Raw genomic sequence first — 24,309 nt, forward strand, 5'->3', positions numbered from 1 at the left:
CCGATAGTGACTGCTCCAATTCATTCTGTCCACTTGCCTCATCCGTTTGGCAGAATTCAACTCAATCACTAAGATCTATAACATCTAATCAGGGGGGGGGGGGGGGTCACTGAAGCATCAAGATCAAGATCACCTGGCACCAGCTGTGTTTCTCACTCACTTTTTCCTGGCCAGATGTTCCTGTTGGAGCCAAAATCCACTAATCCACCGTGTAAATGTGATCTGCGCTCAGACATGTGGCCCATAGACCTACTAACCTGCATGCTTCACTGTGTTGGGGCTGTGTAGAAGGCTGGCGGGCTGTGTGTGCACTGTGCAGGGTATCGTGTCAGTGGTCACATTTTGCATATGAGCAACATTTTGGTCATAATGTGTCTTCCAGGTGGAGGCTGATCTGGGTTACCCAGGAGGAAAGGCTAAAATCATCCACAAGGAGTCCGATATAATCATGGCCTTTGCCATTAACAAGGTAAGCGTTAACTGGATTAAACAGAATCGACAATCTAGATGGGGAAAAGGCTAATTTCAGTTTCCTGTATGCAGTGGTTCCTAAACTTTTCAGGTCAAGACCCAAAAGAGAGATTATACGTTTCCTGGGACCCAAACTAGTGACAATAGCAGATCTACAAGCCGTCACAATTTTCTTTTAAATATTTGTGAAATTTCTTAGATTTGTTTGTTTTATTATTTTTATTAAACAAATGTAGGAAAATAAATTTTGATTTTTACTCTAGTCGTGACCCATAAAAATTGGTCCGTGACCCACAAATCGATCCCGATTGGGAAACTGATGCCGCAGCATGACTTTTTATTTTTCCTTTGCTGCCTGCGGAACTGTCACCGCCATGCTTAACTTCACGCTGTCTCCCTCCCTCGGTTCTCTCTCTGTCTCCCTCCCTCGGTTCTCTCTCTGTCTCCCTCCCTCCCTTGGTTCTCTCTCTGTCTCCCTCCCTCGGTTCTCTCTCTGTCTCCCTCCCTCGGTTCTCTCTCTGTCTCCCTCCCTCGGTTCTCTCTCTGTCTCCCTCCCTCGGTTCTCTCTCTGTCTCCCTCCCTCGGTTCTCTCTCTGTCTCCCTCCCTTGGTTCTCTCTCTGTCTCCCTCCCTCGGTTCTCTCTCTGTCTCCCTCCCTCGGTTCTCTCTCTGTCTCCCTCCCTCGGTTCTCTCTCTGTCTCCCTCCCTCGGTTCTCTCTCTGTCTCCCTCGGTTCTCTCTCTGTCTCCCTCCCTCGGTTCTCTATCTGTCTCCCTCCCTCGGTTCTCTCTCTGTCTCCCTCGGTTCTCTCTCTGTCTCCCTCCCTCGGTTCTCTCTCTGTCTCCCTCCCTCGGTTCTCTCTCTGTCTCCCTCGGTTCTCTCTCTGTCTCCCTCCCTCGGTTCTCTATCTGTCTCCCTCCCTCGGTTCTCTCTCTGTCTCCCTCCCTCGGTTCTCTCTCTGTCTCCCTCCCTCGGTTCTCTCTCTGTCTCCCTCCCTCGGTTCTCTCTCTGTCTCCCTCCCTTGGTTCTCTCTCTGTCTCCCTCCCTCGGTTCTCTCTCTGTCTCCCTCCCTCGGTTCTCTCTCTGTCTCCCTCCCTCGGTTCTCTCTCTGTCTCCCTCCCTCGGTTCTCTCTCTGTCTCCCTCCCTCGGTTCTCTCTCTGTCTCCCTCCCTCGGTTCTCTCTCACTAGGCCAACTCCAATGAGATCGTGCTGGCATCCACCCATGACGTCCAGGAGGTGGACGTGTCCACGCTGGTGGCCGCCCAGCCCTACACCTGGATAGGAGAGGACTTTGACAAGGAGTCCCGCTGGTCAGAAAAACCTCCATACAGACCATGCTGCCATTCTGGGCTATTGTCACTGTCGGGCCGGAACCTTATTTTATGTCATAAACCGCTGTTCAGGAAATGGAAGGAAGAACCTGTGTTCCAATGCATCCAATATAGCTATTCATTAGTCACAAGCTTTTGTTAATACTTATCATTGGTTAAACATTTAAAAAATATATACATATTTAGCCACTTTCATCTTGGCATCCCTATTTTGGACATTGCAGGTGAAAAGTTTAAGAAATGTGATAAAACCTTTGCAGAAATAGCTAAATTCCAAGATGCCATAAAGTATAAAATAGGACTTTCAATTTATGAAAAAAACATAAAAGATGAATAATGGAGATACAAGGTTTCCGCCGGACATCGATCTATTTGCTCTAAAGTATAAACTAGTAAGACTAGTGTTGACCATATTGTGTTTTACAGCTCTGATGATGTAGATAGAAGACTGTTGACCGTCTTCATATTGTGTTTTACAGCTCTGATGATGTAGATAGAAGACTGTTGACCGTCTTCATATTGTGTTTTACACATCTCTGATGATGTAGATAGAAGACTGTTGACCGTCTTCATATTGTGTTTTACAGCTCTGATGATGTAGATAGAAGACTGTTGACCGTCTTCATATTGTGTTTTACAGCTCTGATGTAGAATAGATGGAAGACTGTTGACCGTCTTCATATTGTGTTTTACAGCTCTGATGTAGATAAAGACTGTTGACCGTCTTCATATTGTGTTTTACAGCTCTGATGATGTAGATAAAGACTGTTGACCGTCTTCATATTGTGTTTTACAGCTCTGATGATGTAGATAAAGACTGTTGACCGTCTTCATATTGTGTTTTACAGCTCTGATGTAGAATAGATGGAAGACTGTTGACCGTCTTCATATTGTGTTTTACAGCTCTGATGATGTAGATGGAAGACTGTTGACCGTCTTCATATTGTGTTTTACAGCTCTGATGATGTAGATAAAGACTGTTGACCGTCTTCATATTGTGTTTTACAGCTCTGATGATGCAGATTACCGTTCGTCTCAGACCAACATCGCCCAGGCTAGTAACCCTGCAGCCTTTGCCCAGCAACAGATGCCTGTGGCCTCCTCCATGCCCTGGCTGGGCAGTGGGCAGACCAGCATGGGAGCCAGTGTGGTATGTAGTACAGTCATAGAATTTGTACATACACAGTGGTGGAAAGTAACAAAGTACATTTACTTAAATATGGTACCTACAGTAAGTACAATTTGAGGCATTTGTACTTTACTTGAGTATTTCTAATTGCAATTTCCAATACTTCTACTCCACTACAACTAGAAATAGTGTATTTTTACTCCACTACAATTATTTGAAAACTTCTTACTTTATAGATTTTTATTATTGCAAAACAATTCATTGCCCACTTCAGCCCTATTGGCTCGATCTACAAGATCTTGTAGATTTCTTATATTGCGGTATTGATACTTTTACTGAAGTAAAAAGTATTTTTTTTTCCCAATACTGACGGCCAGTTCCCAGTGTCAATAAGAATCATGTAGTTTCAAGTATTTGCCAACAGGGGGAAGGGGAGCTTTGGTAGTGAGCCTTGAGACCACACAACCATAACAAATGGTTCTATGCTTATGTATTCTGTGGTTGATCCTGCATATAATAATGGTTAGCATTATACTGTCTACATTTATTTCATTTCGGATAATAAAAAGGTATGGCGATAAGGACATGTTTTTGATCTACAATTAGAAAGCAGTTAGTCCTAGACTTGGACTTTCTTATGCGTCCAGTTGCACAGTTGCAAGTGTGCATTTTAATAGCCATCTATCTGCCTCAGGCCAAGGACTAAACAGCCTCTCAGCTGAATGTGTGTAGACTGGCAGTGTGTTTGTGTTGAATAGATAGCGCTGCATAAACACTGATAGTCTCCTATAGCCAGCAACCCCAAGGTAGACAAACAGTTCTTCCTGTCCCCAGAGCACTACACACAAACCACTGTCGACGAATCTGAGCCTGGAGGATTATCTCCAATAACGTCATTATTCATCCGTTTGTAATGAAGAAGGATGGTTTTATAATGTACACATTGGTGCGATAACGTGTCTCTAGGGCTGTCACGGTTACAAATTTAAGTTGGCGTCACATAAATAATTGCGTATGACGATTTAACTGTGTGGCATTGGAACGTATGAATAAAAAAAATCACACAGGACAGATATGGCAAATAACTAAATAATAATATACAATGAAATTACTTATTTAATAATGTTTCGCTAATACAAAAAACATTTTTCAACATGGAAACCTATGGCCTTAATAATTGCAATTAGGCGATTATGTAAAAATGGTGTCACTCTCCCTGGTGTTAGCACTGTGCTTTCTAGACCAGAGCATATAGCATGTGTGTTTTTCTTTTTTTTTGTAAACAAAAACAATAAGCATGCTAGAAAATTGCTGCAACCACCAGAAACGGGGAAATAAGAAAATGAGAGCCGTGACATAATTTGGTCAACGTACACCCACATCTCTTACAAAACAACCGAGAAAACATACAATGTTAAGAATTGCTGCATAATCTTTCTTTTCTTTCTTTGAAATTTAAGATTTTGCATGTAAAAGTGCTCTGAAAAGGCTTAGGCTGCTGGAATATGTTTTCAATCAGAATTCTCAGATGAATTAATGTTCTTGTTTGTTTTTGTTTGTTTTCAGATCATGAAGAGGAACCTCAATAATGTGAAGAGAATGACGTCCCACCCCATATATCAGTATTGTAAGTGATGGAAGTTTTTCTCCCAGTGAGTGCACAGGTGCATGTCAAACATGATACGATGTGACGCATTTGAGAGTTTAAACGGGGCTTCTCTGTCTCGCCTGTGTCTCTGTCAGACATGACTGGCGCTCAGGACGGCAGTGTGAGGATGTTCGAGTGGAACCGACCACAGCAGCTCATTTGCTTCAGACAAGCGGGCAATGCCAGGGTCACCCGCCTCTACTTCAACTCCCAAGGCAATAAGGTACATACTGTAAGATGCTTGTGCACCACTCACCAGCCATGTTTTGTCTATCCGTCATGGCTGTCCTGACTTGTTTCTTCCTTATCCAGTTTTGGCTTCACTGCACTGGCTTCCGGTTGTTTTTAGGATTGATTTTAAAATTATTTTACTTGTGTATAAAGCTCTCAATGGTCTCGCACCTTCCTACCTACATGACTGCCTAAATATGTCCCAAACCGCCTGCTTTGCCTAAAAAAATGGCAACAAAAAATACGGGGAAGCAGCTTTTTGCTTCTACGGGCCGACGGCATGGAACAAGCTCCCACTGTACCTTCGTCAGGCAGCCTCTGTAGACATTTTTAAAGCACAGCTCAAGACCCACTTCTACAACATTGCTTTTAATTGATCTTTTATTTTTTGTTATTCATGTCCTCACTGTATTGCATTACTGCTTGTTTTTTAATGTCTTTGCCTTGCTTTTCTTTTTTTTTCCATTGCTCTGTAAAGCACTTTGAGCTGCATTTCATGTCATGAAAGGTGCTATACAAATAAAGTTTTATTATTATTATTATCCTTTGCAGTGTGGAGTTGCAGATGGAGAAGGATTCCTGAGTCTATGGCAGGTTAACCAGACCTCCTCCAACCCAAAACCTTATCTGGTGAGAGCATACATGCTGTCATAATGCTGAGGGTTCATGTACTGTAACTCTCCTGTAAGAAGTCCTCTCGAAAGTTAGCCACTTACAGCCCTGCAGTATTGTATAATTTAAAACATTTTAAATGTAAAGAAGAGACTTCCACACCTATTTTGTTTCCAAGCAGGTGTGTAGGTGATATAGGTAGGAGGGAATAGACCGGACACTGCCATTTGCTGGTTCAAGAGATTTTTTTGTATTTAGGAGAGCAATGTTTCGGTCGTAAAACCTTCCTCAGGCTTAATTCAAGACGGACTGACGAATCACTGAATACATTTTGAAAGGTGTCGACAACCAATCAAACGACATGTGATAATCATAAACAGGAAACAGCTGTGCTGACAATAGTCATGTGACTTTAGGTGTAGCGCCTCTGTGGATCATTAATGTATCATTGAAAATAAAAAATATGGTAACAATAACACAGGGATAAATATATATATATGTCATGCCAAATCAAAATAAGATAAATACAAGGAAATAAACAATGAATAGGCAAGTAGTTTATTTGGAAAAAATGAAAACAAATATCATTACATTTAGTAGCAATTCATCAAGAGTTTGTAGTGTGTACGGTATCCAGTTATGCCTCACGTTGTTTGAGCCTTCTGGGTTGGCTGACTTATCTACAAAATGTTATAGCGATTTCTTTATTTTTATTTACTATAGTGAGTCCTACTAGACCCCAGGAAATGACATCTAGCCACAAAAGATGACAGGATCTACTAAATGTGAAGGGGGGTACTAGGGGGATGCCATACTGTGTGTCGTATAGGCTCAATATGTCAGTTTGTCACCTCCCCCTTCACATTCAATAGATCCCGTGATCTTTTGTGGCCAGATGTAATTATATGGGGTCTAGTAGGGCTGTAGTAAATTATTTAAAAAAAAAAAGAAATCGCTATAACATTTTGTAAAAAAAAAAAATACATATTTAACCGCATGTTCGAATGCCCCCGCCCCCCTGTCAAAAATGTTACTTTCTCTAATAAGAACCTAAAACATGAACCTTGGTTGAAAACTTAAATTGTCCTTTAAGGTAATTAAAATGAATGGCAACAGGATAGTCACAGTAATTTATACGAATGGAGCTGTTTTAGCTGTCTAGTAGTATTGCTAATTTATGGACATTGAAACATATACACCACGTGGGTGGAAACACAAGTGATTATATTATTGGATCTTGAACTTCTAGTCAGTATGAGGATGATTAAAGCAGGTCTTGTGCATGTTACCACACTGGGCACTATTCCCACAAGGATTGTCTAGTGGAAGAGGACTCAAAAGGGTCTGTCTGAACATTCTAAATAAAAGTGATTCAATTAACAATTACCAGATCCATTTGAATTTAAAAATCATTGACAAGAAGGCGTGCCATAAAAGGGCATTGTCAGTGGTTTTATCCGTTAACCTGCTCTCCCTCTCTACACGCTCATCCCTGACCTCAGAGTTGGCAGTGCCACACTAAGACCTGCGGTGACTTCGCCTTCATCACGTCTTCAAGCCTCATCGCCACGGCCGGACAGTCCAATGACAGCAGGTCAGCGAATTAACCACTTCAACCTTTTATATTTAGGGGTGCACGGTGGCACAGTCGTTAGTGCTGTCGCCTCACAGCTAGAAGGTCCTGGTTTCGATTCCCGCTGTGGGCTCTGGGGGCGTGTTCTCTCCTCCAGAACAGTGCCCATACCCGAAGGCGGGGTTGGCGAAAGGGCTTTTCTGTTTGGAGTTTGCATGTTCTCCCCGTATCCCCTAGGGTAGGTACCCTCACAAAAAACAGGCAGTAATCCTGGTCTCTAAACTACCTCCCCCTGGCCAGCCGGGGCGCCTGATGATGGCGAAAGGAACTGGTTGGAATAACGTGTTCCTTCTACACGCTACGTCTGGCCAGGGAAACTCTCCTGTCAGGTGAAAAGAAGCCGCTTGGATTCCTCATGCATAGAAGCATGAGGTCAGTCCTCTGCCCCCAGGTTGGCAGAGGAAGTGTAGCACCCAGGATTATATATATATATATAAAACGAATTACTTCAATGATGTCTCTGTGCTTGCTTGATCTGCTCTTTTTCCCTCTATACCAAATCTCTTTAACCCGAAAATACCGGATCTACAAGACCACAATGAGTTGTAACATGCCTTGTTGTGAGCTTATAAATGTGCTATGTTGTCAAATGCTCCCCCCACAATAGGGATGCTATGTTTCAGGGGGTCATCTTGTGCGTTTGTGTTTTCATCTCTTGGCATTATTGTTTACTTAACACTCTTGTTGATTTGCTTCCTCCACAGAAATGTATGCCTGTGGGATACTCTTGTTTCGCCCGGCAACAGCATGGTCCACGGTAAGAAATCGGTTTGTCTCAATCGCTGGGATACATGTTCTGAAACTCGAACCTCATTACCAAAACTCAAAAGGTGCAATCCCCAAAACAGTTAAATAATTTCTGGCTGAATAGCAGCTGGACCTAACCATCAATTAGTTGCGTTGTAATGGGATCCATTTACAGTACCCATATTGTTTTTGGGACCAGCTCAGTGGCCTTGATGCATCAAAGTGACCCTGGCCAATTTCCCAGAACACCATTTATTTTCCTATCATCATTTAAGCAACATTCAACCATGTTTCACATGTACTATTTTTATTTTACTATCATTATTTAAGCAACATTCTACCATGTTTCACATGTTACCGTTGTACCGTCAGCCTTCCCTTGCCATGAGAACGGGGCCACTGTGCTGCAGTACGCTCCCAGACAGCAGCTGTTGATCACTGGAGGCAGGAAGGGATTTGTGTGCGTGTTCGACATCCGCCAGAGGCAGCTGCTCCACACCTTCCAGGCCCACGACTCCGCCATCAAGGCCATGGCCCTGGACGCCTCCGAAGACTTCTTCGTCACCGGCTCGGCCGAGGGCAACATGAAGGTGACCTGCGAGCCGCTCGTCGCTCACCGCTAGACACATTAACCCAGATGCAAACATTGTTGTGTGTCCCGTGCTGGAAAGAGGCGATATACAAGCTCACAAAGCATCACAAAGTTACACGTTGGAAGCTTTTATATCGGCTAATTCTGGCATAGGACACCCATCGTATGATAGAACAAATTTGTTTCCCGCTTTCATGCGCAATTATCTCTCCCCTCCAGGTGTGGAAGGTGGCCGGTCAGAGCCTCATGCACTCCTTCAGCACGGAACACGCCAAGCAGTCGATCTTTCGCAACATCGGTGCCGGAGTCATGCAGGCGGAGACTCGACCTGGCAACCGCATCTTCACCTGCGGGGCGGACGGCACGCTGAAGATGCGCGTCCTCCCCGACCGCTACAACCTCCCCAGCCACCTGTTTGACATCCTGTAATGCGTGCTTCCACTGCTAAGGGTCATAATAACATGAGGGAGAGTGAGAACACGAAGGCATTTATGTAACAATTTGCTAGACATAAAGAATTGGTTTTAACTGGAAGGGGCGGAAGGAAGGTTGGTTGAGGGATAACCGTGCTTTTTTCCCACAGCCTCTCAAAGCGTGCACGGTTTGCCCCGAACGCGTTTTTACCGTTCAATCGCAAACCGTAGCCAGAGCGGCAGGCGGGAGTTGCAGATATTTTAATTTTCCAAAGCCTGAAAGCAATGGGTCTCAAGCAAAAGGTATCATACTTGATTTTTAAAAAAGGAAGCTAGATTTATTGTAATTTTATTGATTAAAATCTCTACTCGTAGAGTGTGTCCATAGGGAAGCTATGCATGTCCTGTTCTCGTTACGCGGTGCAATCACAGGTCTATTGATAGTGCTCTGTAAAAGTGCTCAAGCAAAAATTTTAAAGTGTGTAACTGTCGTCATTTTGTGCCCACAGCTGAAATCTCTTAGCATCTACTTTTAACCACTGTGGTTTGTTATTAAGTCAGTGGTTTCCAGTGTGAATGGAGTTGTTGGAATCTGCATTTTGTTTCAATGGGTCCCCCCAGTCCCACACACGCCTCCTGGCTTGTCTCTGCCCTTATGGAAGAGTTGATGGTGCATTGCTCCTGTAGTGACCCCTTGTTTCACTGGCTGCCCTGTCAAACACTCTGACCTGTAACCTGGTACGGCTCGAGCTGGCCTGATCTGGTCCTCTGTGTGCGTGCGTGTGTGTTCTCACTCTGCTGTCTCTGCCATCTGTACACCTGCCCGCCCACCTGCCCTCAAATGCCTGTTTGTGAGGCAGACTCACTGCTAGAACATTCCTGTTTGGAAGATGATGTGTTTACTCCTGTGACTGTGGTTTCAATGTCTCCCATTTGTCTGGTCCAATCCCTAAAGCCCTACCACCCCCAAGCAGAAACACAAAGGTACACTTCTGGTTTTGCACAAGATATTTTTTTTTCTCCCTTTTCTTTTTTTTTTATTATTATTTAAATTATTTACATGTTTGTTGTTGTTTCCTTTGTAAAACGATTGATATTTATGTTTTAACTTATTGCCTTTTACGTTAGGAATGTAAGGGGTCTTACTGTATCTGAATGGGAGAATAGTGCAACATGTTATACTGTATGTTTGTGTTACCTCACTAGTTGTTTTGACTTTTCATCCATAAAGAATAGATATTTGCACTCAGAATCTGGAGACACTATAGTACAAAAGTTTATTTCAAATGAATAGGCTGACAAAGAAGAAACTGTTATATACAAATGAATGTCTGGCTTTATTTGGCCTCATAGTAAAAAGTCTGAAATAGTTTTAATATATAAAGTATATAAATATATATATATGAAATACCACAACAGCTTGTACAAACATAAAAGCATTTTCTTTATTTTTTGGTTTGTATCATACCAGCTGGATTAGTTGTACCTTTTTTGTTAAGTGTATGTATGGTATTTATTAAAGAGATTTGTGTTTCTGTCCCTATTTCTGTCCATGTTTACTATCTGTGTCAAGTGTTTTACCAGTGCTCCTACACAGTACTCATCCTCAGTGTTACATTTATACAATTGTAACTGAGAGGGTGTACAAATGTAACCCTACCTATGGTTCCATTTTGTTACACATTTGTAACACAGACTTGAACAGTTTACTGGGGCCTGCTGTCTGTCTCAGTCTGTAATGCAATCGCGAACTTCATAGGGGAAATATAACGGGGAGTCTGGAGGTGTGGGAGAGGACTCCACAATCTGAGTTTTACATTTGTAAAGTGAATACATTTTTATTTCATCAGGGAACAATGTACCAATGGCCTTGCTGCATCATCTGAAAACCAGGCGTCATATACTGTATTGAGCAGGTGTTGGGATTTTCTAAATGATTAAAACATCTCACATCCATGCAATAAATCAAACATTGGCATGCAATTACAGGGAATGAGAGCCTAATATACAATGGCTAATAAAGAGACCTTGAGACGGGAAGAGTAAGTTCAGATACGTTTAAAACGATAACAGCCAGATAAAACTTCTGAACCTACTGTAGTAATTCCCTTGTCTACAGTGGGAAGAGGAAATAAATACAGCACTAATGGCTACCTTTTGAGGTGAGAACTAATAATTAAATTATATTGCAATATGCCTGTATTGATTGATTATGTCTTCTGCCAATGAAAATGGTTACTGTATATGCAGGCAAATACCACCTTTTCAGTCTTTAAAAAGGAAAGATATATAGAGGGAATTTTATAAATACAAATTCTGTGAACGAATGTCGGCTCGATGTCGAGTCTTTAAAATACTTAAATCTGACATGCAGGGCAAAACAAAAATGAAATTGCCACTGTCAGTAAGCGTACTGTCCACTCATTGAATAGTGACTGCTCAGTCGTCGGAGTGGAAGTGCACTACATACAGTTTGACATAGCCGTGGTCCCACACATACAGGAGTCTGTCCTTGGGGCTGTAGGAAAGCATGGACAACACTCCGCCAGGCGACCTCAACTCAAAGGTCACATTGACCGGTTTGTCCTTCAGGAGGTCAAAAGCAAAGGTTACTCTGGTGTCCTTGGTGTCGGTGATGTACAGAACCCCGCAGGCAATGAAGGCGTTGCCAGCCTTGGTGCGGGGGTAGGTGGTGTTAATGTAGGACGTGACGGAGAAGGTCTTCTGGTCCAACTGAGCCACCATCACGCTGTCATCCACGCTGGAGGCAAAGATCAGCCACAGGCCGTTCTCATCCACCGCCAGTTTGAAGTAGGTCTTGGAGTTCTGGAGCAGGTAGGCGAGGTTGCTGTACAAAGCATTGTCTATGAAGAGGGTGCTGAGCCTTCTGGACTGCAGATCAAATCTGGAAACAGAAACGCTCAGAATGTTCAGGCTGTCTTTGTGCTGATGAAAAGAACAGAGAATTGTTTCAGAGTAACAGGCTGAGGCTGCTGGTGCTACACTATAGCACAGCATTCCGTCTTTGTTACACATTTCATAAAAGTGATGATGTCTTACTTGGCAATATTGGATGTGCCAGCGATGTGATAGTAGAAAGAGCCATTGTGAACCGTGTGGCCGCAACCCTGATAGAACTTCCTTGCATCCACAAGGCTGCTGCTACCGTTCTGGAAGGCGGCAAGACTTTTGTACTCTTTCAAAATACGACCTGCAGACGAAAGAGGCAATCAGTTAGTGGTCTGCTGATGATGGGGTGACTGTGTCTGACTATCAAAGTTCAAGCAAGGGCTAAAGGTATACTGTATTAACAGCACTGTACTACGGTCCTGGACCCACGGTCATATACTGACACAATGCGAGGCAGTGGAGTCGAACACAGATTGACCGCATTAAATCTGTGACCGTGTAGTGTCACAGATTGCACTGTTCCACAGTGGTGGAAAAGTACTCATGTTTTACTTAAGTAAAAGTATCAATTCAATACACTGTAATGTAGAAATACTCTGACTGTTACAAGTACATGTCCAGAATAAAAAGATTACCTGAGTAAAAGTACCAAAGTATTGGTACCAAAAGTAGAAAGTGCTGTGGATAAAAGCACTAGGCCTATCTTTTACCAAGCAAAAGTACTCCAGTAAAGTAAAAAAATGTATCAAGATTGTTCTTTACACCACTGGGTGTGAGCACACTGTGACCAACGTACCAGAGAAGTGTTCCGCGACCCACACATGCTCATCGTTCAGCAAAGCAGTGTCTCTCATCCACGTGCCAAACGTGCTCTCCATCTTGGCCACATTCCTGGGGTTGATCAGGGACTTGATGAGGCACTCTGAGGAGCAGACGAGATGATAGACAGCATGCCCAGCATTGGTTCTTAACATTACTGGTTGTCAGCATCGGGTCCAGACTAGACCACCAGGGTGTCCAAATGGGCCCTTGTGGGTCTGTAACTCTGAGAACGTACAAATGGAACCAAACATTTCCATTTGTAGGCTACATTCTAAACTGTCTAAACCTGTATGGGTCTACTCAGTGTGGCAATGCATGGGCAGGCCCCAGACTACACGTTGAGAAACAATGCTTTACATAAACATTCTCAAACATTCTTTATGTGAGGGGGAAAATCATACCGTTCTTCTTTGCTGGATTATCTCGTAGCTTCCCAAGCTCCTTTCCAGATGAAGTTCCATCGTTTGGAATAGCGTGTGATGGCCCTGAAACATGAGATGTGTGGATGATAACTCATGGACTGGCCAACCAACACTACTTGAAAACCATAAAGTGTATACTCTATGTTGAACTAATGTAGCCTGCGGTTCACAACCTTTTCTGGATCCGGGCCCACTTGAAAATCTTAAAGGCATCGGCCCACTACAGTATATCTGGCCTCTTAATACAGCAGCTATTCCCGTCGTGTTAAGTGGTTTGACGGACGGGTGGGCCATGTGCATTTTCAGCTAATATAGTCTGTAAGTTATTTATCACAATGAAAAGTTTTTATATTAATGTATTATCAATAAATTGGGCCCACACGTTGAGAGTCGCTGGCCTGTGTGTTATACAGCTAATGAATGATGTGGTCTCACCCAGGGTCTGGGCAGCATGAAGATGACCTTTGTGGCTCCTGTTCCTGGCTGGTCCCTGTGGACCAGGGGGTCCTGGAGGGCCCGCGGACCCAGGAGCACCTGGAGGACCCGGAGGACCTGCAAAGAAGAGGATCTAATAATGATACATTCTACTTTAGTTTTAGAGTTTTATTTATGATAATGACAATGATAATGAATTTGATTTATAGCACCTTTCAAAATATTCCCAATGTTCCCAAGTGCTGCACAGAGCCAGGTTAACAAACAACAGACAACAAATCAACATCAAAAGCAGTACGAAAAAGACAAAAACATTTGTTAGAATGGGTAGCCCTCTGCACTCCTACTATATACAGTAGGATTCTTAAATATGATTTCACACTTCACATATCTGTGGTGTGGCCACAGTTCTGATTCTCCTATGAGAGGGCATGTTATCACAATTTAATGAAGAGTGTTAATTTAACTTGTGAGAGTGAGAGTGTAAAAAATGTACGCGTATAGACGAATTCAGCTGGGCCCAAACGGATCTAGAAAGATGGTGACTTACAGTTCAAGGACTGACAGGCTTCAGTCCATATTTTTTTTTACAGTCTATGGTTTAAACCCATGAGACCCGTTTCTGAATTCGTCTATAGGTACATTTTTACTCTTGGATGAAGGTCTACTTGCCCTCCAGAATAACATCATTGGATGGCTGTGCTTTCTCTCCTTGAGCACCTGTAGGTCCTGGATCTCCTTTCTCTCCTCGTTCTCCTTTCTCACCTGGAGGATGGGATGGGACGGAACAGGAGGTCACCAGTTTTATTTGAATATTTGTGCATTTAGACATGCAGTGAAATTAGCATGGTGTGAGAACAATGAATCATTCCATTGAGTGATTGGTGAAACATGCCATGCACTCATGAGCAGCATAATGGATGTGGGAGAAGAGCGGATCAGAAAAGGCAGTTTCACTTCATTCAGCTGATGCCCAAAACCACAGTCATCATGAATAACATTAGCCCAGTAGCCGAGTAGGAAAGAAAGACCTTTCAACCCCCTCTTTCCAGTTCATTAATGATGACCGAGTTCCAGGAAGCAACACCCACTGAAATCCAGTAGTCTACCAACATCCCAAAGTACTTGAATACGTATGTGAAAGTCACTCTGTCAATTATTTACTTTTTTTTATCAATTTATCATTTCCCCCCAAAAAGTCTAAGATTTTCCAGAAACAAACTCGCAACGCATCACAATGTGATGCACTGTGAGCTTGTATACTACTGCCATTTTCATTTCCTTATTATTTCATAATGTTTTTTGTCCCATCCTAGAAACGTCGTAGTCAAAAGTGCAACATTTGAATGCAATTAAATTACTCAAGTAAAGTACAGATACTCAAATTAATTACAGTACTCAATTAAACTGTACTTTGTTGCTGTGATCCATGCATAATCTGGAAATACTCCTGGAGTTAGTTTTGAAGGTCTGTGCGTGAATGGGCACATGCTAGTGTGAGAGTGCATGCATTTGGTGTATTGACCCTGTGGTCATACTCAACCCTTTGACTGTTGCATTGTACCAGTGGTACTTTGCTTAAAAGGAAAAAAGAGAAGAAGAAGAAGAAGAAGAAGAAAAGGAAAGAAAGAAAACCGAAAAAGGCTCATTTTGCCCAAGGCACCGATCAGATGCACTGTGGGGGAAGACGTGTTTGACTCCGACTGTTGTGCCCTTGTTACCTTTTTTACCTCGTTTGCCGTCGACCCCAGGCTGTCCATCCTGTCCTGGGCTGCCATCAGTGCCATTGTACCCAGGCTTAGCATCAAGACCAGGCAACCCTAATAACACAAAAATAACTCATAGCCAAGGGCAGTGGAGAACACATTCAACATGGAGACATGGGTCACTTCCTCACAAATTAAAGAAACAAGTCAAGTTATTGTGTTCATTTAACTCAGTTAATAACAACTTACAGTAAGGCCTATAATTATGGTTCAATGTACAATGAATAGCAAAAATAGCTGCTCTACAAGCTCACATCTCATCGCGACGTGACCCGTTGCTAACTTGTATATCTGCTATTTTAGTCAATGTTGGTTGGTTTGTTTAAATCTATTTTTACATTTCTTTACCTTTAATGACATGCCATTGGATGCCAGATTGAAAGTAAAATTATAATTATACTCACCAGGGGGCCCTGGGGGTCCTGAAAGAGAATAAACAGGCTATAAGAATGAAGACTTCCACATGGTTATAGTTTAAAGCAGTGGTTCCCAAACTTTTCAACCTGTGACCTACAGTATCTACAAGCTCACAACGTGTGGCTTCATGCCACGTGGTGAGCCTGTAGATTGGCTATTTCCACTACTTGTTGAATAATACACGTAGAACAGTTAAGAGTTTTAGAAAATAGAATACTCATGTGCATATGCATACATACTTCAGCCTGTTAATGATTGGTGAGAAAAAAATGGTTGCCACATTCTGTCAAATAGCTACTGTCGTTTTAAGAGAAACGTCATATCTTATCTTTTCCATTTGCAGCAGGTTGGTCAATTCTGCTAGCCATGCATTAAAATAGGGTCAGAATATAATTTTTTGCGATAACCATGCCATATTGAATAGCTTTATGTTGGCAATGAGATAGAAATGACAGGTCTTGATATCCACCCAGAATAGCACAGTAGGGGTCTGTTTAAAAAAAATATGTTTTGAAATAATAATAATTAAAAACCAAATGTAGGAAACAAAGACTAAGGGGACCCATAACAATAATAACATAACCATAACAATGCTTTCGCGACCCACAGTTGGGTCCCGACCCACTGTTTGGCTAACAGTGGTTTAAAGGATACATGTATGACTGTGACATACCAGCAATGCAGACTCCCTTAGTGCTGTTGCAAATGTCAATGAGCAGTTTGATCTAAAAAGAAAGAGTCAGAATGTCATCAAATTCTGCTATGTTCCATAATCCATCACATTGCCAGATATTACAAACATTATTCAAATTACTATTAAGAAAACTGTTGATGCACCAACGCATTCACCAACACCCATACAAATCCATTATACATTATTCAACCACTTATACAGTATGTACAGTACGGTATTTCGTTTACTGGGGTGCCCCAGGCTTCTATACTTGGGGCACCAAATTGCTTCGACAAAAATAGCCAATCTATAAGCTTGTGAGCCTGTAGATCTGCTGTTCGCCACCCCGGAATAGAGATTTAAATCTCTCTCTTTCTCTCTGCCTCTGTCTTTCTGTCTCTGTCTCTTCTTCCTCACCGGCACCATTGAGTAGGTCATCATCATCAGCATGTCATCTTGCACCTCCGTCTTGTGATGACCATGACTGTGACTGTGTCTATGCTTCTTCATCTCATGCCTCATCTCCTCTTCCTCCACGCCCCGGGTCATGGGCCCCTGTGTCGGCCCCTGTGTCGTCCCCAGTGCCTCCCCTAGGGTCGGCTTGGTCGGCTGAGTGGGCTCCTGCCCCGGCTCTGCCTCCCGCTCACTCTTTCCCTCTTGACTCCTCTTGTTCCTGCCGGAATACTGGTACTGGTACTGTCCACCTGAGCCTCCCTGTGCACCGGCTCCTGCTCTCGGCAGCTCCTGGAGAAACTCCACCACGGAGCTCTGCTCCACCTCGTCCAGCTTTGCCTCTGCCCGCTCCAACCGAGCCCACTGCTGGTTCTGCTGGACCAGGAGCACCAGGAGACCCACAGAGTTCAACACGGCCACTGCACACGTCCCATACAGGACCACGCGCTGGGACACGGTCATGCTGGGCGTCGGGATCCACATGGCTCGCCCCTCTCCTCCTCTCCTCTTCTCTAGAGATCACAGAAGAATGGCCCTCTCCTCCTCTCCTCTTCTCTAGAGATCACAGAAGAATGGCCCTCTCCTCCTCTCCTCTTCTCTAGAGATCACAGAAGAATGGCCCTCTCCTCCTCTCCTCTTCTCTAGAGATCACAGAAGAATGGAACTACGATTCTCTCAAGTGTGTTTTGGGACCAGAGTCCAAAACATCAGTGTCCTGTAGGAACAGAGCAATGTCTGATTTTACGCTTCCTTGATGGAAGCTGAAGTCCTGTTAATCCAATGACAAGGTCCTGTGATGTGCTGAAATTCTAGATCACGTCCAAATCATGAGGTTCATTTAGATCCAAGCAGTCACTGATTCCCTGTTTTCCCCTTGATGTAGATGTCAGCTCGGGTTGTCCCTCTGAAGGCAGACTAGTAAAAGCGGTCCTTGTTGTGTGCCAAGTGTAGTAGAGAGTGTATGTGTACAATATGTATTTGTAATGTAGGGGTGGGCATGACACAATCCTCTGGGCTTGTCTGGGAAGAAAGCCCCCGCCTGTTCAGTCACCTGATTTATATTCAGCACAACCCATTCTAGTGCCCCGCCGTGGGCAGACACACACACACACACACACACACACACACACAGCAACAGACAGATATATAGCCTAATATCAAATGGGTTCTAACTCATCATTCAGCCTTTAAATTTGAAAGAAAGGCATCTGAACAGAAAATATCCTGTTCTGTGCTGCATGTCGGTATACAAAGACTTTCCAAGAGATTTATTTAAAGTTGTATAATGCATCCTCATGCAAGGTTTGCTCTTACATAGCAAGCCATTTACTGTTGATGTATTTTTGTGTGTGTGTGTGTGTGTGTGTGTGTGTGTGTGTGTGTGTGTGTGTGTGTGTGTGTGTGTGTGTGTGTGTGTGTGTGTGTGTGTGTGTGTGTGTGCGTGCGTGCGTGCGTGCGTGCGTGCGTGCGTGCGTGCGTGCGTGCGTGCGTGCGTGCGTGTGCGTGCGTGCGTGTGTGCGTTTTGTTTTTTAAAATGCATATAAAGTATAGCAACAAATGGCAAATCCAATGTCACAAATGATTAAAAATAAAATTTGCAGGAATAACAGGAGTAGGTTTTAAATCACACTTCATCACACATTAGTGTCTCTCTCTCAACCAAGGGAGCGAGACTATTTCACTCCCATTACTGTTCGGACCTCTGCCAAGAACATTTAAGAATCCTTACTCCTTTCTCCCGGGGCACTATAGACCTTGCCATCACAGCGTCCATCCAACAACAGCAATGACCCATTTCCATTGCTCGGATTTGAGCCGAGAAAGTGACATTTTACAAGACAAATGACAGGGTTGCTTAAAATTGCTGCTAACCTCTGCAATGAAAGATTAAACATGTAAGTGGCGGATTCAGTTAATTGGCCTATCATGTGAACAGACAGATTTTTGTGCATGCTCCATTATTTTGTAGTAATGTGAGAAGAGAGAGGACAGAGGTGGAAATATATAGAAACAGATAAACCAGTAAGACGCCTAAAAGGGCAAGGTCGCGCTGAACCAACAGAGCTTCTTAATACGGCACAGTTGAGAAGCAGGATCTGGTGTCAGTGAGGTCAGATATGTAGACCTAGAGTTGCTGGCCGGCTCCATATTATGCAGATCTAGTATGTAAACCATGTATGGCTATCCAGGGTTTGATGAGGTCAGTGTCGTGATCTTCATAATTTGGAGATTCAGGTGATGATAGTCAGCTCCACACATGGAGATCCAGGTGATACCAACTTGGTACATCACCTGTATATATATATATACTGTATGTATATATATATATATATATAGCTTCTACACATAATACAACACACACGTGCGTGCGTGCGCTAAACATGTCCTGGTAGGTCAATATCAGACTTTGCCATTGCCAGCCTCTGAAGGCCCCTGGAGCTGTAGGTCAGGGCAGACATCTGCCATTTTTACGGTAATTGCCTGACTAGATGTGTACAGTACATAGCACAGCAGTATCTTCAGCATGCACGGTTCCACTGTATTCTTTTACCCTGTGTTCTGTGAGGTCAGCCTGAGTCTGGTGGTGAACACAATCTTCCATCGCATTGGCCTCCAAGCCATAACAGCACTCTCGAGATAGAAAAGTAAACAAATCATCATTCAAGATTCAAGATTATTTATTTTTCTTTGTTGTTCTTGTTGTACTTCTATAATAAGATGTGTTGGTTCCTCGTACAGCCTTGTAGCAGCAATTGTATAACAAAGAAATCATAATGATAAAGAGGAATAGCAGCAATACTAACAATGAATAGAGGCAGCGGTGGCCGAACGGATTGCGTTGCGGTCTTGATATCGGAAGGTCGCTAGTTCGTATCCCCGGACCGGCACGTTAAAATTACCACCGCTGAAGTGCCCTTGGACAAGGCATTAAACCTCTACCATGAAATGTTCTGTGAGCAGGGCCTGGCTGTAAACAAGTTCTTGAGCTTAGTCCAGTTACCCTGGGTAAACATAGTACCTTACCAAGAACAATAATAAGTAGCAGCAGACAGCAGTAGCAAGGAGAGAAATCAATCCTAAGAAATAAGTTGACATTGCAACAATATCATGCCAAATGTACGTACCAGTATAATTCAACTTCCACTTTAGCCAAATACGTTCTACTCACTGTGTGTGTGTGTGTGTGTGTGTGTGTGTGTGTGTGTGTGTGTGTGTGTGTGTGTGTGCGTGCGAGCGTGCGTGTGTTGCAATGTGTGTGTCTGCCTGAGGAGTATCTGCTGGAGATGAGCTTCACCACCTCACTGTGGTACAGATGTACGTCCAGCTGGCCCAGGTTGTTAGAACCACCGCCCCATGACCTGACATAATAATCTCCCTGCACGCTTCATCTCATCTCACCCTGCCTGACACTCCTTAATACTACATGACCTTGTACTTTGGAGAAGTGTAAATGCCCTCCCCCCGCGCGCACGCACGCACACACACACACACACACACACACACACACATACACACACAATAGTAGCCTATTTCTTAAAAGAAAACTGATAAGGCACCTTGGCTGGTAATCCAGTCTGGCAGTGTACTGTGGGTTCGACTCCCGATCCCGAACGGCCTTTTACTGCATGTCTTCCCCCCATCTCTCTCCCCATTTCTTGTCAGCCTACTGTCTGTCCCTCCATAAAACATATAAAATAAAGGCGAAAGCCATAAAAAAAAGAAAACTGATAATAGTGTCAGTGTCATAATGTCACTTTTTAAAGTCTTGAGAATTATAGGCACTTTACATAGATACATGTGCATTACATTCTCCCATTCATACACAATTGTGGTGGAAGCCATGCAGGGTACCAACCAGCACATCGGAAGCAATTTGGGGTTCAGTGTCTTGCCCAAGGACACTTTGACATGTAGACAGGAGGAGCCTGGATTTTAACCACCGACCCATGGATCATTGGACCAGCTGCTCTAACTCCTGAGCCACAGTCACCCTGGCGATCTTATGGCAGACGGTTATTTAATTGAAGATTCAAAGACTATTTGTCACATAGCACTGTATGTGAGCAGTGATATTTTCTTTGATGATAATTACAATTAAAATGTAGGCATTGATGCTCTTATAGCCAGGGCCAAATAAATGAGCCACTGGGCCGGTGGGGCTGGGGCCCAGGCCGGGGCCCAGGGACCCTTGGTTCTCAGGGAATAAGCCTTCCTGAAGCTATAAAGGACTCGAAATGATTATTCTGCTGATTACTTGTTTCAGGCAGCATTGCAATTGTTTTTGCCTCAAATATTATGAATAAATATTGTGATTTTCTTTTTGTGCAGCACGAAAAACTCCAATGCATTCCGTAAACTTCGCCAATAGAAGTCTATGTAGAAGAGCCGCCATTGGACTAGCCCCATGAAGTGAACAGAGTTTCGTAACTCTGTCTTACTCTATGGCTCTGAGTATAGAGGCCTATATATATCTCATGTGACACACGCTGTCTGTGTTTTGTCCAATCAGATCATTGGGACTGATTGAGGCTGGCGTTTTCCAATTTGGTTTACGTCAACGTCACAGTGTATACTGATCTGTTAGCTGTCAATTTTGTTTTGTGAGATACTGAGAGACTTGACAGATATCCTTTTGTGGCAGTTCAGCCTGCCACTGAGACTGAATGGCTAAAGTTTGAATTATTATTTATTGTGTATGTTGCAGAGAATTATATTATTTTGGCATATGTATGTAAATGAGATGATGATGATGCTTGATTGGTAATTGGTTGACTCCATTGTAGGGAGCAACTATCAGCTGTGGGGTGTGGGGAACATACCAACAGTATGAGGGTTTGTTTAGAGTACTCTGATTTATCATTGTGTATATTATGTGGATAATGTGTGGAATAATGTAACACTTTAAATGTGTGTATATGAAATGTGGTGTCTCTGGACATTGAGTAACTGGGGAAATTGTGGAATCAATTTAGGGTTGGTATGGTCCGTGGGAGGGGCTTAGCCTATATAAGTAGGAAGACTTCCCACTGCCAGTCAGTCAAAGCAGGACTTCAGAGGTGTGAGTACCAACCTGCCAGTTGCTGTGTTATGTAAATACCTTCGTTCAGTTTTGATGGTGTGAAAAGGTGAATAAAGAACAGACTTCTCTGCATCCAAGGTCTCTGACAGTTTTCTCACTTTTGGCTGTTCTTCCTACATGTGCCTACATATATTTTCGGCAAACACTACCCACACTATAGGGCAAAGTGTGACACCTTTCAATATGGATTACAGAAATCCGGGCAGTGCTTCCAAGAGGAAAGCAAATTAAGGAAGCCATAATGAAGCCACGGTTTTGGCTACATTTATGAAACGGGTTCCTTTGATTTCAAAACTTATTTTTAAAGCCACATGAAGATGCAGGTGCGCGCTGCTATAGCAGTCACGGGAGTAGCGCTGATGCTAATGCCAACAGAGCAAGCTGAAGTGATGTAGCTGTTGTGGCCAACGTTAGCGGCCATAACTCCTCTGTCTCTGGAGAGGAAGAAGACGAGCCTGAAGAAGAGGATATCACCATTTTAATATCCGAAAATGGAGAAACTAGAACTTTCAGTGGAGGGGCTCTGAGTCTGACTGGAGCCCTGTTTGGCCCCCAAGCCAACAGCACCACCAGCTGTGGCAGAGCAGCACCAGGCTATCAGCACCATGAGTGAGGACCAGAGAGAGACTTAAAATAACTCAGGTAAATAATCACATAAATAAAATGTAGAGAGAATAGCATAGTGCCTCAAGAACCTGTAGGATATATACTATATAGCAACTTTGTAAACAATTATGTAAATAACATTCTGAACATTGAAACTATAAGATACACAACAAACCTATAGCATCTGCATCTAAATAACATCCTAATCTAATTCACATTCTTATTACCATTAAGTGATCAGGAAAAACACAGATCTAAGAAACAGAAACATGTGACACCAAGTCACACCATATAGGCCTATATGACATTAGCACAACATGGTAAAAAGTAAACGTACATATTCATCAGCCAAAGGCGAACACTTTCTTACTGTTCTTAGGTTATTCTGCTTTGTCAAGGCTGTAGTTAAGTGTCCAAACTGTCCCTGCACTGGCCTGAATAGAAGGGAGATATTGTTTAGTATTGATTATCCTGTGTTTGCTAGTTGCAGTTTGAGAGCTGAGATCAGGGGCAGCGCAGGTGCAGATATAAGGCCGTTTGAAGGGAGTTCAGGTCGGCAGGTCACAGCTGTCAGCTTCAGTGGCTCCTTTGTTTAATAGCTGCGGAAGAGAAGAGAAGTTTTAGCACTAACAAGCTATAGAGAAGAGATCTAACGTAATATTTTTTTATTTTGGCAAATTATGAACAGACCGTTCAGGAAGAGCAGCTCACTGATGTGTGTCTCTGTCTGATGTGTGAATGTTGCAATGCTGTAGTGTAAATAAACCTTTCTAGTACTGTTTCATATATTGCATTCAAGTCAAGGTTTATCTGATCTTCAAGGATTTCCATATATACATGGACCCTTCAAGGAAGTACAGTGAAACAGAGTCAGTTTCACAATGTTTGTCAGTAGCATCAATCAAAAGAGAACGTGGCGAGAAAGAGAAAGTTTAAAACATATTGTGAGTTTCTGAAAGCCTTCAGTGTTCTGTGAAGACACACGTACTGGAGCAGCCCCATTTTTCAAACCTCTGACCCTTGGCTAAAATGTTGCATAACTTATGGTAATTCCATGAATTAAATATACATGTTTAAAACTCTCACAAATCAACATAGCCTATATACATTGTGGATGACATGATGAGAATGATCCATGATGTAAGAAAACCCAGATAAGGAAGAGACAACCTAATTCAAACGTCACAAGAAGCTGTTGATGCGACTTAATTTCCACCTGCTTCTCTATTTATAATTTTTCTACTCCATAGAACAGCTGTCACTTACCTTAAAAGAACAGTTCTACATAATGTTAACAGCTTGTTGATACATAATTGTTGTAGATGTGCTCTTTTAGCAAGCGACATGGTATGCAATGGAGTATGAAGTAATCACTTTGAACCTGGTGTCATAGGCAAATAATTTATTTTCAAAAGTAGCATAGCACACAGGCAAGTGTATCAGTATGTTCCCCTCAGCCCTATATGTTCCCACAACCCTGACTCGAACCCCAACACTAACCCCAACCATAAGCTGAAGTAAAATAGTGCTGAGGGAACATAGCTGGCTGGCAACATTTGTAGATTAAATTTACACAATACACTTTTCATGTATGACAGTATGTATGACAGTAGTATGGGGCCTTAAGTGGTTAAGCATTATAACCCATCTAGCCAGTGGCTCACAGCTTGTCAGGTTGCGAACATGAAGATTTTACTATCTATGTACAATTGCACAGGAGTGGGGTGGAGTCATGTAGACAAAGATGCGGTTGACCACGACACAGCGACCAGCGACAGGGTTACATTAACATGTGTCTTACGTAAGAACTCTGCCAGTCGGAGTGGGAACAGATGGGTGGCGTGGAGCTGTGACCGAGGGAACCTCTATGCTTATGCATGCAGTGGAATCCACACTTCATTCGTCATACGGGGCAGCGC

The 24,309-nt window shown here is 43.1% G+C and overlaps 2 protein-coding genes across 11 annotated transcripts in view; one reads left to right on the plus strand and one right to left on the minus strand.

The window, feature by feature from the left end:
* The window catches only part of dmxl2 (Dmx-like 2), a 48,730-nt gene extending 38,381 nt beyond the window's left edge, over nt 1-10,349 (plus strand). For all 9 annotated transcript variants that reach the window (XM_080774180.1, XM_080774183.1, XM_080774184.1 and 6 more), the window contains 10 exons: nt 383-469; nt 1,659-1,780; nt 2,810-2,951; nt 4,497-4,557; nt 4,674-4,801; nt 5,362-5,439; nt 6,924-7,015; nt 7,759-7,811; nt 8,174-8,391; nt 8,613-10,349. In XM_080774180.1, the coding sequence (XP_080630306.1) occupies nt 383-469; nt 1,659-1,780; nt 2,810-2,951; nt 4,497-4,557; nt 4,674-4,801; nt 5,362-5,439; nt 6,924-7,015; nt 7,759-7,811; nt 8,174-8,391; nt 8,613-8,822 (1,191 nt within the window). In that variant the 3' untranslated portion in view covers nt 8,823-10,349. The remainder of the gene's footprint in view (nt 1-382; nt 470-1,658; nt 1,781-2,809; nt 2,952-4,496; nt 4,558-4,673; nt 4,802-5,361; nt 5,440-6,923; nt 7,016-7,758; nt 7,812-8,173; nt 8,392-8,612) is intronic.
* On the minus strand, nt 10,065-17,660 carry gldn (gliomedin). 2 transcript variants are annotated; one of them, XM_080774954.1, is made up of 11 exons: nt 17,357-17,660; nt 16,669-17,249; nt 16,252-16,303; nt 15,566-15,583; nt 15,117-15,215; nt 14,068-14,160; nt 13,396-13,512; nt 12,940-13,023; nt 12,513-12,638; nt 11,867-12,017; nt 10,065-11,711 (listed from the first exon to the last, which is right to left on the minus strand). In XM_080774954.1, exons 2-11 carry the CDS (start codon nt 17,185-17,187, stop codon nt 11,246-11,248), a joined length of 1,725 nt encoding a protein of 574 aa, XP_080631080.1. In that variant the 5' UTR covers nt 17,188-17,249; nt 17,357-17,660; the 3' UTR covers nt 10,065-11,245. The 2 variants fall into 2 exon arrangements, with proteins under 2 accessions (XP_080631080.1, XP_080631081.1); XM_080774955.1 differs by having other exon boundaries at nt 15,126-15,215; nt 16,669-17,660.
* Nucleotides 17,661-24,309: the final 6,649 nt, after the last annotated feature.

The sequence above is a fragment of the Protomyctophum bolini genome, assembly GCF_963924005.1.
Source record: "Protomyctophum bolini genome assembly, chromosome: 1".
Taxonomy (NCBI): Eukaryota; Metazoa; Chordata; class Actinopteri; order Myctophiformes; family Myctophidae; genus Protomyctophum; species Protomyctophum bolini.

What these genes read in the sequence shown, in the direction of transcription:
- gldn (XM_080774954.1), bottom strand. Translation starts at nt 17,187, where the DNA reads ATGTGGATCCCGACGCCCAGCATGACCGTGTCCCAGCGCGTGGTCCTG. An exon ending in TGACCTACTCAATGGTGCCG is followed by an intron (nt 16,304 to 16,668) that starts GTGAGGAAGAAG and finishes CTTTCTTTTTAG; the next exon opens with ATCAAACTGCTCATTGACAT. An exon ending in TCATGCTGCCCAGACCCTGG is followed by an intron (nt 13,024 to 13,395) that starts GTGAGACCACAT and finishes CTCATGTTTCAG; the next exon opens with GGCCATCACACGCTATTCCA.